This window comes from Centruroides vittatus, unplaced genomic scaffold, assembly GCF_030686945.1.
Source record: "Centruroides vittatus isolate TY-2023 unplaced genomic scaffold, ASM3068694v2 scaffold_907, whole genome shotgun sequence".
NCBI classification, from domain to species: Eukaryota; Metazoa; Arthropoda; class Arachnida; order Scorpiones; family Buthidae; genus Centruroides; species Centruroides vittatus.
In genome coordinates this window covers 14,068-30,607 of record NW_027122720.1, presented here as the reverse complement: position 1 = coordinate 30,607, position 16,540 = coordinate 14,068, and the positions used below count along the sequence as shown (strand labels likewise).

The window sequence follows — 16,540 nt, the reverse complement described above, 5'->3', positions numbered from 1 at the left end:
AAAATTACCATAACGTTTTTATTTATTTAGCATTTAATTATTTTATTTTACCCTTTATCTTTCTTTGAGAACAGAGATTACGTTTCTAATTATGTCCACATGTTTTCGAAGGTTCCATTGTACAGATGTTCCATTTTTCTGAAAAACGTTCGGATTCAGGGTTCTATACCTGATGATCTATTGAATTATATTGAAAAAGGGTGTGTTTGCGTAAATTATGTTGAAAAGCGTGTGCCAAGCTGTTTCGTTTCCTGAACACTGGAAGTTCGTTCGTGGGTTCGCGCCTAACCAGGACGTGGTGGAACCGTGCAGTTTTCCGGGTTTTCTTCACGTCTGTAACGCTTGAATAGGGCCAGTTACCCTTAAATAGACCTCCCGAATTTGACTTCAACCGCATTCTTTCCAAAACAGATTTAATAGTTGTCTATTTTAAATTGAAAATATTCACTAAATCATCCAGAAAATCAAACAAATAGTTTGAACATTTACATTTATTTAATGATAAATTGTTATGTAATAAGTCGATATATTTATTGTTCATGCACATTCGTACAACATTTTAATTCTAAAAACATCACTAGGAAATAAACTCTCCTTATCAGATGACAACTTTATTCCTGATTTAGCTTCCATAGTCAACGATTTTCCATCCTTAGAAAAGTCGTCATTTCCATAAAGCATGATAGATTCGAGATCAAAACCGTCATAGCTAGTAATTATGTCTGGTGTAAGACGTTCAAATTGCACATCCTCTCCTAACAATATAGAGATTTATATTATTTTTACAAACTAAACGACAATATCAGTTAATGATAACATACCTTCTTCTATGTTCTCCCAATGAATAATGAGATAATTGTCTCTATCAGATCGACTCTGTTCGTGATAGAAGCCGAGCGCGTGAACAATTTCATGCACAACAGTCCCGACGTATTCACATCCTTCTCCGAGAGATAGATGTTGTTCACCTCTAACTCGACCAATATCAGAGTAACAACTAGATTAAGTGTAACAATATTATAAAATAAATAAAACATATTTTAATCAGTAGTAAAAGATTTACCCGTCTCCTTTAATAAATAAGATATAATCTGGTTCATATTGTCTTTGTTTGAATGTGATGCATCCTCCTGTTGCATTATTTATGTGATTTATTGCTTCTGTGATTAAATGCGTTATATTTTCTATTATAAAAATATTAAATTGAATAAATAAGATAATTTTACTCATATTAACTTCGTAAAAGTCACAGAACTTAAATCTGGATCGATAGTATAATACACGATCCCTCCTTTCCAGCGAAGAGAAAAATCCCTTACGGCATTTCTTTCCTAAATTTTAATCTAAGTTTAATTTAAATTTAGTTATTAAGTATTTAAAGAAGTAATGTTACGTTATTGTCTTCAATTCCTATAATGTCTCCTTGGAAAAGATTAGGATTTTCTAAAGCTTTGGATGGAAGGTAGACTAGAAATAGTAAAGTATCACATTTTTAATACAAATTTTAAATCAGTAAAAAGAAATAAAATGTTACCGTGTCTGGCAAAAGTCACCGTAAACAAGGCAAATGAGAGAAACATTTGTATTGGAGTTATAACGAACGCAACACACTTGAGTCTTCACTAAGTGAATTGAATGTGCCTATTTATACAGTTGCCTTCTATAATCTAATCGTAAGTCATTATAAATAATTACTTTGGAAATAAGTTTAATAATTGTTTAAGATGTCTAATTTTACTTGATAGAGATGTAAAATATTTCATAATTCAATACACAAACATAAAATATCAATATTATAGAACAATAAATATTAAACAATTGATATTTATTTTGTGCGTATAGAAGCACATGCTGCTAACTTTAGATTTCTCATTTTGTATCTGTTACATTGAACACGGTTCTATTTGGGTCCATTAAAAATTACAAACGATTTGCATACTTGTACATTGCATCACACAAAATAGCAAATTTGTGATGGGCAATGCAACATGTAGGTTCTGCTAAGCGAGTTCTTTCCAGGTGGCCAGCTACCTGGGTTTTGTGTAAACCTCAACCTGTAGGTCATCTAAATTTTTTTATGTTTTTTCACGTGTCTAATACCTAAATAGTGGCCAGTTTTTAGCACAGTCCTCTCGGGGGTATTCTTCCCTTGCAAATTGTCCATGTGTTGTGTTGCCATATCTTATCAAACCAACCATACTAAATTTATCTGACGAAATATTGACGTCTGGGATATTGACGTATTTTGAAAACAGTTCAAACAAAATATTATCTAAATAAATAATCTAAAAAAGAAAATATAATCTAAATACTTAGATTATACAGCAGAAAACATGGACGTCAACAATTCCCATTGTTTATTTTATTCACTTGCCAGCCTTCAGGCGATCATATTAATGTATATCTTCTGTCTATCTTGAGACTTGTGTTATTCTTGTAGGCTTTGACTTCCTCCTGTTCAGTAAAGATTGTGTAAGAATATCATCTTATGTAAACAAAGTTGACGAACTATTGTTTCTTTCATCCATAGGTTTTGTAGCACCTGACTCATCGCTGCTCACATGTCGAATTTTAATTCCAGTTTTTTAGTTATATATGAGATTATATTGTGAAGAAATGCCACTCCACCATAAGCTTACTTTCCTACTACGTGCTGTTTGCTGGAGAAATTTGAGGGTGGATTTTGCCATAACGGGCTGGCAGGAAAATGGAACCAAACATTGTATCGTCGACAATATTGACTCAGTCATTTATGGAGAAGCATTCTTGGTAGTTATGCACTGTCGTTGCTCACAAATCATGCACAGCCCATACGTGCAAGTTGTTGTGGCTGTTGAAAAACTTTTTCCTTGTAAATTTTACTTCTCAAAGAAGAAAATAATATGGTGAAAACTTAGAATGTCGATGTTTTATTACAAGACCAATAAAGGAATGTCGTTTATCTCGGGAAGTCATAGAATTGCAGAGCCTGCACACGGTGACGTAAAGAGCGTAGCGCGAATTGTTGAACTGAGTTTTAAATAAATAAAAAAAGCATTACGTAAGTTTGAATTTCTTGTAATTCGAAAAATAACAGATTCGACATTACCAGCACTTTGTAACACGCGATCCAGGTGTACATTTTTTCGATTATTTTCTAATAAGTTTACTTGTGAATTGAAAATAGAGAAGGTTAGCCTATAAAATAAGGCACTAAGCGTTCCAGAAATTTAAAAAATTACCGTAACGTTTTCATTTATTTAGCATTTAATTATTTTATTTTACCCTTTATCTTTATTTGAGAACAGAGATTACGTTTCTAATTATGCCTACATGTTTTCGAAGGTTCCATTGTTAAGATGTTCTATTTTTCTGAAAAACGTTCAAATTCAGGGTTCTATACCTAATGATCTGTTAAATTATGTTTAAAAAGCGTGTGTTTGCGTAATTAAATACATTTCAAAAAGAAAAAAATAGTTAAAAAAGTAAAATTTATAATTTATTTCTCATTGCTGTGTGTTGATTCAAAAACTACCGTAGTTTAGTGCTTTAATTTTGATTTATACATACATTGCTTACTTACATAAGTTAATATTACGAGAGACGTATGTTATTGAAAATTAGAACAGTAAGAAAAAACAAATAAGACGATAAATACAGCTAGATTTAGTTAATATTAACTAGACATAGTTAAGATTATAGTTAAGAGTACATTTTAAGTCTACATTTTGTGTCTAGAAATATATAGCATGAGTCAATTATGTCGTGAAAGAAGATTTTTTAGTCTTTTCACTTGGTAATCAGTCAGAAAATTTTAGGTCTAATTTTGTTTGTCCTGTTTTCTGTAATTACAATGAAGTCAACAGAATGTGTGTTGTTTTATCAATTAGTGTAAAACTTATTCTACTCAAACCAAAATAATCAAGCTTTCACATAAAGATCATTACAATAATTTATTTGTTTCAACATTTAGTTACAGTATACGCAAGAGTGTCGAGTAGACGTTGCCATCATACCATTGCATATGCGATAACTATGAAAATTTAACAAACATTTTGAAGAATTATATTTATTTTTTAACAAATGATTACTCTATAGTTCCTTATATTTGTGGTTTATTCACATTCGTACAACTTTTTAATTCTGTAGACATCGCTAGGAGATAAACCAATCTTCATCTGTGGTTCAATCAATTTTACTCCAGATTTAGCTTCTATGTTCATCGACTTACCATCCTTAGACCCAAGATAATTTCCATAAATCATGATAGAATAGGGATCAAAATCGTTATAAATCGTAGTTGCACTCGGATTAAGAAGTAGAAATTGACGATCATATCCTAACAATACAGAAATTTATATTATTTTTACAAACTAAACGACAATATCACTTAATTGTAAGTTACCTTTTTCTATGTTATCCCAATGGATAATGAGATGATCGTCTCTATCAGGTTGATTGTGTTCGTGATAGAAACCAAGCGCGTGAACAATTTCATGCAAAATAGTCCGTACGTATTCACAATTTTTTCCCAGAAATATATGTTATTCATATTTAACTCGACCAACATAAGAGGAACATTTAAATTAAGTTTAACAATATTATAAAATAGATGAAGTGTTGTATTAATCACAAGACAAAATTTTACCCGATTCCTTTAATGAATAAGATATAATCTGGTTCATATTGTCTTTGTTTGAAAGTGATGCATCCTCCTATTGCATTATTTATGTGTTTCATTGCTATTGTAATTAAATGCCGTATATTACCTGTTATAAAAATATTTAATTAAATTAACAAGATAATTTTATTGATATTAAGTTTAAGTTAAATAACCTAATGATCGGTCTATAGTATAAGGCACTATCCAACCCTTCCAGCGAAGTGAAAGATTCGTTACGGCATTTCTCACCTAAATTTTTATTTACAGCAAAATTAATTGAATTAAATTAATTTTAATTAAGCATTTAAAACAAATTAACTTACATCATTGTCTTCAATTCCGATAATGTCTCCTTGGAAGAGATCAGGATTTTGTAATGCTTTAGATGGAAGGTGGACTAGAAATTGTAAAATTTCGCAACTGTAAAATATTTAATTTACATTTACAAAGGAAAAAGAGAAATATGTTACCATGTTTAGCAAAAGTCAGTGTAAATAAAGTAAATATGAGCAACATTTCTGGAGTTATCAGTAATGCTGCACACTTGATTCTTATCTAAGTGGATTGAATGTCTCTATATATATGGTTGTCTTCTTTAATCTAATCGAAAATTATTATAGTTAATATTAAGTTTTATTATCATTTAAGATATTTACGTTTATCTTAAAACTGTCTAAAATATTTTAATAGTTCAATAAATAAGCATAATATATAGAACAGTAAATATTAACCTATTGATATATATTTATTTTTCTTTTCCTGGCTGTTATATATAACAGAAGGGAAGTATGGCAATCGATCAAAAAATGATCCACAAGATTTGTACATTTTGTACTTGGAAGCCCTTAAAACGTCAAGAAATGCAAAACAAGTCGGTGTTTTTTTTTTGTATGTATGGATGCTTGTGTGTGGGGGCACGATTTTTTTCGCTCACTATGAACTGAATAACTCCTGTGTCTTTTGTAGAAAATTTTTGGAATTTTGCACGAAGAAGTCTTTTGTGTGGGGCTTCATGCCTTTCAATTTTAGTGGTAAAATATCGAATAGATGGAGAGATAGAGAAGATCATATATCTTACCTCAAGTTGAGTTATACTTAACAAAGACGTTACGGGTTATTAGCATATACAATTATTTATGTAAGTTATGTATCACTAACGTAGACCGATTATCGCTGATTTACATGGTTTTGTCTTTATAAAATTCAAATTTTATGTAATATTATTAAACAAGTATATAATTGTCTTTCTTCTTACTAAATTCTAGAAAGAATATAATTTGTCAAATATATATCAGGAGTTGTTTTACTTGGATATTATTTGCTGTTGGGATTATTAGTAAACTGTTTTAAAACTATAACAACGAAGCTCAATTTTGTTTAAAGTGCATTGAACAATACATTGAACTTAAGAATGCGAAGTCTTACTGTTCTAATGACCAAGCGAACGGGATGAATATCACTTCAGAGCACTCTTTTCTTTCTCCAATTAAATGAGGAAGTTACTAAGATATAGTTTGATTTATATTAAATATGTAGTGTGGGTACTGGGAGGTCGATGGAGTCGTACCTCCTTTTCTCGACTAACAGGTCGGTGAGACCTGCCCACAGTCAAGGATGGCAGTTTCCGGTCTGGAATTTAATTGTCCCGAGATGTCGGGCTTAATTGTTTGTTGGGTCGAGTGGAGGAGGAGAATGGGTTCGTCGATAAGACCAAGACGGTATTCGAATAAAAGGACACTATGTAAATAACAATCGGAGGTTATTAATTTAACAAACAGATGGAACATTTACAACCTTTCACATAGATACCACTATGTGCTAACACGCGGTTTCCTAACCCGAGAGAGAGTTTACAGAATAAGGGGTCGCCATACCTCGTGGAGGGGATCCATGGGTCCCTGAAAGGGTTGAGGACTTGAGTCGATGATAGGATAGCCGGCGGCAATGAGACTTCGTGAGGACTCGGAGGCTTTCGAGTTTTGCGGGAGGCTGGAACACCGAACGACCCCTCTGTTCTCGCGCTGCCTCTTTTTATTTCATCTTGTCACGTTACTTTTCTCTCCAATTGGCGTCTTTTATCTTTAGTTCCCTCTGACTCAGATTCGAGTTCCGCGGGGAGAGGAAACAAACGGTGGGAAAGGAAATATATTCATCCTCCGGTGGAAAAATTCCGAAATTTGTATAGAGAGCAAAGAAAAATAATAAAATAATATACCATAGTAACAATTTAAAATTATTTTTTTTGTTTTGTCGATTGATTCGGACTCTCACAGTAGTTTTGCAGGACAGTTTTAGGGGTGCCAACGTAACAGTGATACCCATAAGGCGAGTCCCACTTAATTAAAGTTGCAACATCGATAAATTTGTTTAATAAATTTATCATATGTTTGTCTTGGTTTGTCAAAAAATCGCACAAAACCCACACAAATAAATAACACTTGTTCGAAATTTAAATGGAACCTTTGGAACTAATTTGGATCAGAAGTGATCCGAATTATTTCATTTTATTTCCTTTTAAAATTTAGAGGTTATTGAAAGTTCTACTACGGTTAAAATTTTGATTGCTGTTATTAAAGTTTCAATATATATTATTAAATAATTGAAGCTCTTTGTTACCATTTCGAATTACTAATAAAATGCACCGAAAGATGGCGCCAGATAGGCTATGTAGGCTGAAAAATAAATTTCGTACTGTGCTAGGCTGACACCTAAACTGCCTCGACTATAAACCGTTTGTATCTCAGAGTAAAGGCGTATGTTCGACTAGAACGTCTCTGTGATGTGGCTCCTATTCCGTCTGATATAATTTGTCTAGTACATACTGTGAAATATTTGCATGAACTACGTAATACGCTATTTAATCTCTTATAAGTTTGTTTTTTGTATCTTTTCTATGTATAATAATAAAATTTAAACTCTTAACCACATGGTGTGTTATTTCATTATATTTTAATTGTTTGGAATAAATTTTACTTTACTTTCGTTCGAAACATTCTTACACTTCAGAACTTAATTTCATACAGAAAACGCTATTCTTTTAATATTAATGAAATAATATAGTATTTAATAAGTTCTGGCTATTTCTTGTGGACTTGATACAACATTAGAAGATTGTGAACCTAAAACTTTTGACTTCCACCCTCATTTAAATTGTGTTAAAGACTATACAAATATGAAAGTTTGCATCAATACAACTTTTTTTTCATAAAATTCTATTTAGTTCCTCCTCCAGATAAATTAAAATTAATTGATTTAATACATTAGTTACAATTGTTAATTAATTCGTTTATACAACAGACTGTATGCATAGAATATAATATGTACAGTTTTCGTCTATGTAGTAAGATTGACTGTCTCACTACAGCAGTACATTTAAATCGTAAATTAGTGCCGTGTCCGATTTCGTTTAGTGCTGTATACATATATATGTTCCAAATCTGTGCCTTTTATCCCTCGTTTCTGTATATTCCTCTTTCCAGACGTCAATGGGGAATACTTTTTTAATCCTTTAAAAACTCTAAATTAGAATCCAAGTAAAATAAACTACTCTTTAAATCCGATTTCGAGTGAGTTATTTAGACAAAAAGGAACGAAAAGATGCTATACTTTGATCAACTTCCTTATTTTATTTCCCAAATGCATTTCGCAACGCCTCATCAGTGGGTAGTTGAGTCTTGGTAGCCTCCGTTCCTTTTATGCTGGGTGATGTTTTCCCAGCATGCATCTATCTGCATACCGTCATTCAGATTAATTAAATTTGCATATTCTTTTATACAAAAATGTTCTATTATTCTACGTTTTAAACAATTTTCTTCTTTATAAAGTATTTTCACATTATTTCTATCTATTTTTATAATGTAGGTACCACGGTGATTCTTCTCTTTTTAATCTTATTGCTGCCTCGTGCTCTTTTAAACGTATTTCCAACTTCCTTCCGGTTTCTCCAATGTAAGACTTCGTTTGTGGACAAGTACAAGATAATTTATAAATTACACCTGCAATATCTCTCATAAAGTTCATGTACCTGTACATAAACTTTATGAGAGATATAAATTAATTTTTAAACAGTATTCTATATGTATTGTGGCAAAACAAAAAAAACAGATTGTTAAATATAGTTAATGTCATAAACAAAGATGATACAAATATGTTAAACAAACTTGATGTTGCAGGTGTAATTTATAAATTGTCTTGTACTTGTCCACAAACGAAGTCTTACATTGGAGAAACCGGAAGGAAGTTGGAAATACGTTTAAAAGAGCACGAGGCAGCAATAAGATTAAAAAGAGAAGAATCACCGTGGTACCTACATTATAAAAATAGATAGAAATAATGTGAAAATACTTTATAAAGAAGAAAATTGTTTAAAACGTAGAATAATAGAACATTTTTGTATAAAAGAATATGCAAATTTAATTAATCTGAATGACGGTATGCAGATAGATGCATGCTGGGAAAACATCACCCAGCATAAAAGGAACGGAGGCTACCAAGACTCAACTACCCACTGATGAGGCGTTGCGAAATGTATTTGGGAAATAAAATAAGGAAGTTGATCAAAGTATAGCATCTTTTCGTTCCTTTTTGTCTAAATAACTCACTCGAAATCGGATTTAAAGAGTAGTTTATTTTACTTGGATTCTAATTTAGAGTTTTTAAAGGATTAAGAAATTCAAGCGATCCCATTGCCTTTTTTAAATTTTTTGAAGAGGAATACTTTCTTCATGTTTTCTTACATATCTACTTACTGTATCACTTTTGCTGATACAGTATTTAAATTCGATGCAATTTCGAATGCGTTAATACCATTTTCTTACATCAAACCATAACGAGTTTCTTTTACATTTTGCTATAATTAAAGCAGATACACTATCTGATTCCCGAAATTGTTTTCTGAATGTCGCAGTACAAAGCAATGTTTCCATCATTGAAGAAAGCGTGTAATATGTCATACATAACAATTAAATTCGTTTTCTATTTTGCAAGCGACTGTTCCACACAGAAAAACAAACGATTACTTTCTCCATACGCTTACGTGCCACTTCGTACTACGCTAAGTTTAGAAGTGCTTTTATTATTTGAAACAACTTCAAAGAGTAACAGAAAACTATAACGTTTGAAAACTTTTGAAGTCTGTTGAATTATTTCCACAACCAACGTCTGTTTGCTGCACGCACCATTAACTCTCAACAATAGATGTTAACTGAACTGTTCTGTTTAATGACGAAATATGTGTCTTGTTTTTAAAAATGTATGTTTTGTTTTGTGTAAAACACTTTTCAAAATGGGAGCTTAATGTATTCACAATTGGTCTGCTATTTAGAAAATGTTTTTCAACATTTTTTAAAGTGTGGACTACTTCTTCCAAAGTCTGTATGACTTTCTATAATTTGTAAATGAAATAGTGGCAAGAAATGCAAATGCAAAATAACATACTCAAAATAAAATAATTGTTTGAAATCATGTTTATTCATTCAATACAATAAAATAATTTGTTTAGCGAACAAAATGAAAGAAACGATCACTTGGATTCGGCGTAACGTCACATGAAATATTAGACACAAAAATATGTCTTCTCAGGAAGAGAATATTCAATATAAAACTAACGCATAGTTCAAAACATTGAAATGAGGAAGCAATCCGTTAACGGCACCATTGTAGAAAAGAATACAGGGCACACGACCAATTGCAGATTGTTTAGTTTTCATTAACTTCGAGTTGAGGAAAAGAATGTTCTCATTTTCTCGAGACTTTTTATAAGTATTCAAATCGTAAATGAATTCTTATTGGTTATGAAAAATCATTTGTGGTTTCTTTTTATGCTTTGTAATAAGGAAGAATGTCAACAGTTTGGTTTCTTCTTCGTCTAAATCTTCTATTATTCTTTGAACTTTTATGAATGACTAACGTGTGTCGTTCTGTGATTGAAATGAACCAAACTTCGATACTAGTAAACTCCTTTTCTCTGACTCTGATGAAATTGTCCAATCGGTTTATCTTTCTATGCAATCGATTTTCTGATTGGACGTGCAAACGAATCAGGTTTCTGGCGAGAATTCATTCTACATAGTTGGATGAATATTACACAAACAATTAAAGTAGAGGTAATTAAAACGTAATATAGAATCATATTAGTTAGGTTTGATGATGCAGTTTTATCGGTATTTATTCCAACGTTGAGTTTATTTGATACGAACTCGTCCGTGGTTTGATACTCGATCAGATCTTGTAATTCTTGGAATTTTTTATCTCTCATCGTTTGCATTACGAGTCTCAACCAATCTGTGTGTGTCTCTAATGTCCCCGCTGTTGTTGTTATTTCTGTCACGGAAAATTCTTTTTCGGGAGACATGTTGATATCAAATTTGGTTGTAGAACGTGACAACAGTCGATATAAATACATTAAATAGTTGCGATCTTTGGCAAACTTTCGAAAATCTTGTGGATCTCGTTTCACACGAAACATGCCGACATAATTCTTGTCTTCTGCTTTGTGTTCTACTCGATCCAAATGTCTAGACGAAATGGGCGAAGCCCTTGACAAAACTTGTAGAAAGGATAAAATAAATATTAAAATATAAACGAAAAACATTGAAGACGAAATCTTTCTTCGAAAATAATACATTTTAACAATAAAACTCTATTGTTATCTCTTGACTATTATTGAATCATTTATAGAAAACTCTACTTTTTATTTTATTTTAAACTTTTGTTTTGTGTAATCTAAGTGTGTTTTCTGTATACGTAATTTTTCCAAAATTATAAACTACAAAAATACCTTTTGAATCCAATCAAATATAAAATATTGGCTTCTTCGGGATCCGTTTGGAAAGAATTGACAAAAAGTTGTCATAATTTCTTGAAAATATTATTTTTAATGTAAATATTTTTGTAAATAACTAGTTAAGTAACGCTGTATCAGCGTGTAGTCGGAGAGAGGCTGCTCGCACCTTCATTTTCTAGATTATGAGGGAAAAAAGAGACAAAAAATCATTCGTTCTCAACAATATATTTGATTTCTATTGGATCATTAAAGGTACAAATATAAGGTCAGTATAAGTCTATAATTAATTGCTATGCCAACGTCTCACGACATTCTGTCTATCCCTATGGGCTTTGGACTTACAGATTGACTCGTAGCGATCTTTATTGCAACTATTTAAAAATACCATGTCAGTTATTTTTTCACTCGATTCAATGCAACATAGGTAAGACCGATAGCTGTCTCTTTTTCCTATATCTATTTTGAGTTTTGGAAGAGGTAATCCCTGTGATTTATGTATAGTCATCGAGTATGCTAAGGTAAGGGGAAACTGTCTACGAGATCGCAACATACTGCCATCGTTCGAAGAGCGTGTTATGGGGATGATTGGAAACAGATTACCATAGATGTAAGGTCCCTGGTAGCTATCGAATTCCACTAAAATAAACAGAGGAAGAACTGGAAGGCGAGCATCAGAAGCATATATAATGTAGCGTGTAGTTCCTATTGAATCATTGACGAGACTTCCTTGCACCCATAAGTTGACTCTCAGCATGATTCTGGCATTAACTGAGAGATTCAAATACTTGGAGAGACCGAGAGCTGAGTCATCTTTGGACAGAGGCAGGGCAATATCTGGAGTGTTTTCAGATGCTATATAAGCAACAGGGCACCCAGTTGACTACAAGTAGTCTTCGTTGCTTTGTTTAACTTGCTCGTTTGTTGGATATAGCTCTACTGCCGTTTGAAACTGATCAAGTTCATTTGTGGATAAATAGGCTCGATTTGTTCTCGTCAGAATGTTTAAGTCTGTATCAGAGAAATCTCCCGAAGCTAGATGCTGTAAGACATCCTTGAAAAAACTATCTGCGTTATTTTGCCTATGAGAATTACTAAGTTCAATGAACTTCTCAAAAGAATCAAATGCGAATCTACTATGTTGGGACATTACACCGTATAAAACACTCGAGTAGAGAGGAGTATCTTTAACAGGAGAAAGTTGACGAACACCAAACACCAAATCACCAAATAAATAGATAAAGAATCCACCAAAAGGCTCATCTTTCTCGGGGTTTATCTCCCTCAATCTTTTCTCGATCATGTAAAGCATTCTTGCACCAATCATTGACATTTCATCGATGATGATGAATTTGAGCGACTTCATCTCATTCTGGAATCTCTGTGCAGCTTCTCCATCAGCATGTTGGATCGAAACATTACTCCAATCATCATCCCTCACTGAGGGTTATAAAATCTGTCGATGCACGATAAAAAGGCCAGCCCATTGTAGCATGCATGACTTTTTGAGCTGAATAGTTCCGCTCACCTATGTTGATATCATCATTTTCTGAACTATAGACTTTGCTGGGGTATCACCAGTTTGGTTAGTCACTATGGCATTCATTACATTCTTATAGAATGTGGAAGCGTTTCACCTTTGGATGCATATTTGACAACATAATTCAAAACGGCTTGCCGACTAATAATTGGGATGGAGTCAATGTTGGCTCGCCATACCTGAGTGAGAAGAGGATCATATCTGGCACACCAAGCATTGTTCCGCTTCGGAATAAATTGAGGATAACCATTGGGAGAAGCTATGTCACACGTTTCATGGAAAGGCTTGGGGAAATCATACCTACATTTGAATTGTCTATTCCTACCTTTCTCTCTGAGACACAGTCTACCACATACTGTGTGCAATTGAAATGTGTTGATCAGATGGCTAAGATTCAGAAGCCTATCATCCTCAGCAACATCACTGAAAAGTCTTCTCGATGGATGGATTTGTGGCTTTTACACGTGCGTGCAGGAAGCGACTAACACTTGACTTCATGCATTCCTTATCAACATTATGACTCTAGAATGCTTTGTCCAATCTTGATTAAATTTTCTATGACGTGTTATCATCACTAAAGGATGGAATTCTTAAAATTTCAACTCTCAAAACTGAATCATACTGAAGAAAAACGCGACCTTCCTTTTGACCCTCTATCTCCAGTTCTACAGAAATGGATCACTTGTTAGAGTTGAAATTTTAACCAGTTCATTATTGGGTGATGTTGAGTCGTTCTAGAAAATTTCATTTAGATCGGACAATTCATTCTAGAGTTATAATGTTGAGAAGGAATGATGAAGTCAAGTGTTAGTCATCGATTCGCTCTGTCAATAAAACAATTAATAAATGAGGATAGCGTTATTTAAGTCTTCTTTATATTAATTTTATTGTATGTTGTTTGCAAATTTTATATTAACGCTTGTGCCATAATTAAAAACATTGCCTTTTTAAGCAAGTATCGATACAAAGCAGAGAAAAATGCTGTTTCTACGTGTCATTGGAATCCAATTTGAAAAAATTGTAGACTTACAAATTCCCACTATCGTCGTCTGTCCGTTGTATTTCCTTAATCTCAAAAAAGAAAAAGTTAGATAGATGAAAGGAAAGACCAGATATGGAAGGAATAAAGACAGGAATACTCGATTAACTATACACGAACGTCCGATCTCGACCGGAAGCAACGTTCTTGCAATAAAATATTTTCTCCAGAAAGGTGTTAGATAGATGAACGGCACGACTCTATTGTTAAAGGAATAATATGATGTTCAGAGGCAATTTGAACATATATCAATTTCGCTATGTAGTGGAAATTTATCTTTAATATCTCTGTCCTTTCTTAATGTGGCTAAATCGTGAATATTATGAATTTTTCTAATTAAAGTTTTTTACTCAATTATATTCTACTTTGTATCCAAAAATTTAATGTTGCGTACGAATACTGATTGATAAGTATGCTTTCCATTTTTATAAAATTAATTAAAACATTATGTAACTAGTATTAGATAGAGTAATAACTATCATTAGTTTTTTTTTAAATTATACGTATAAACACATATATCTTCATTGCAACAGCTGTTATTTCACTGTGGAAAGTTTGTGTTTAAAGAGCGTATCAAGAATTTCCTTACTAGCTCAGGGTTAAACCGTAAAAAACGTTATCAAACTAATTTCGATTAAATTGTGAATATTTATCTTTTGATGTTCAATGAAATAAATCATTTTTTTTTAAACTCTTTCCGCCCTGTGGGCACTAAGAGGGCCCCTTTTAGTAGGCCCATCATGGGTTCGGCCAGGCCCACAATGGGGCGACCGGGTGGTGAAGGACGAGGCCCGACATATCCGAACGGACCACCTCCCGAAAAATTCCTGGGAATTATTCGACCCGTTCGGATTCGATCCCGGGTCCCCCAGAGCGGTAGGCTGCCACCTTTACCGCTCGGCCATCCGGCCGTCTGAAATAAATCATTGAAAATGCATTGATATAAAATTCGCTCGAATTATATTAACTGCTGTTACAGTTTATCCTCGATTTAACGGACAGAATTTCGGTAAATTATCTTTCTCTGGTTTAAAATTATGACAATTTTGTAATTATTCCTTACTTTCAACTTTTCAGTGTTAAACTGTAGCGTAGACAAGTATACGTATTATTTCTGTCACGCCACTTAATTCTATTGTTAAATAGCAGTACCTTCTATTAAAACATCTTTTTCTTATAGGATCTCAGCGATCCACTTGTTTTAATAGTATAACATTAATTCTTAGACTATAAGCACTGGGGAAAGTTTATAACATACAAATTAACCTACAATAAGAACGTCAAAGACAGCTTCGTTAGGGTTTTCATATGAATATGAAACAGAACAACAGCCCTTATAATAAACCTATAATAAACGAAGAAATGTACTATGTGTCACAATACCTATCAAAATCGATAGAATTGTGATAAAATTTTTGTCACAATGCTGCTAATTTTAGTAGTGTCTTTCCCAAGTACATCATACTTTTCCTGTTAAGAAGAGATTCATGACGGTCATCTATTTAACTCTGTTCTATTTAATCGAAATTATAACATTTTCGGTCCAGACCGGAAGTTCGTATGTAGTTATTTGGGACCTCCTGTCCCTAAGCTCTCCGTATACGGTCTGGAGTTTCACGTAACCAACTTCCTTTTAAGAGAAAATGGAAATTTATAGACCTGTAACTCGAAAATTGCAGCCTAGCTACAAATAATTCGAACCCAGATCTTCCATAAAAATAGATTAATCACCGAAAAACCTGAGAAATTAAATATTTGAAATAACTGTTTTACGTTCTTATTTTAAATGACAATTCATAACTTGTTAACTTTTTATTTATTTTATTTCTGAAGCATTTGCTTATCTCAATTCAATTTTGTCTATGCATACAGTTTTTATCTAAGTCTGAAAACGAAAGATATAAATCACTTGAGAAACTAAACTTCTGCTCACATAATATACAAATAAGCTTAATAGAGATAAATAAATGTTGAATATTTAATTAATATATTCGAAGACTTAAAACATGCACTTGTATACTTAATTTCAACGTGTTGTTTTATTTATTAAATAAAAAATTTATCAATAAACACGTTTTAGCCCATTAACCCGATCCATTTTACATTGAATTTTTACATATCTTTTATTTCTAACCTAATAAAAATTTAATACTCAATAATCATTACGAAATTGCAAGATATAAAGCTGATATTAAGTTAATTTAAATAATGGGTTGTTTGTTTGATTATAAAATAATCTAGGAACAAGATTCGACCAAATAGCCCCTTTTAAAATGTAATCCAGGGACTTTATACGGAGACAAATGAAATGTCGGTATAACGAACGTCAGTTTAAACGAAATTTTCGGTTTAACGAATACCACTACAAAGAAAATATGGTTAAAAATTGCAGCCCGGCATTGTGGCAATCCCACAATAAAATAATTTTACTACGTTGATGATAATAAAATATTTTATACAGATAAGAGATTAAGAAAAGTATAATAATTGTTTTAAAAACAGTTATGTTTAATCACCATCGATTAGATTATACAATAG

The 16,540-nt window shown here is 32.4% G+C and overlaps 1 protein-coding gene across 1 annotated transcript; it reads right to left on the bottom strand.

Annotated features, from left to right (window-relative positions):
- Window positions 1-537: 537 nt before the first annotated feature.
- LOC136990367 (zinc metalloproteinase nas-6-like) lies at window positions 538-5,179 on the bottom strand. Its single transcript, XM_067288759.1, has 6 exons — window positions 5,113-5,179; window positions 4,966-5,039; window positions 4,816-4,891; window positions 4,628-4,748; window positions 791-997; window positions 538-709 (listed from the first exon to the last, which is right to left on the bottom strand). The coding sequence occupies exons 1-6, from the start codon at window positions 5,156-5,158 to the stop codon at window positions 538-540; spliced, it is 696 nt and encodes a 231-aa protein (XP_067144860.1). The 5' UTR covers window positions 5,159-5,179.
- Window positions 5,180-16,540: the final 11,361 nt, after the last annotated feature.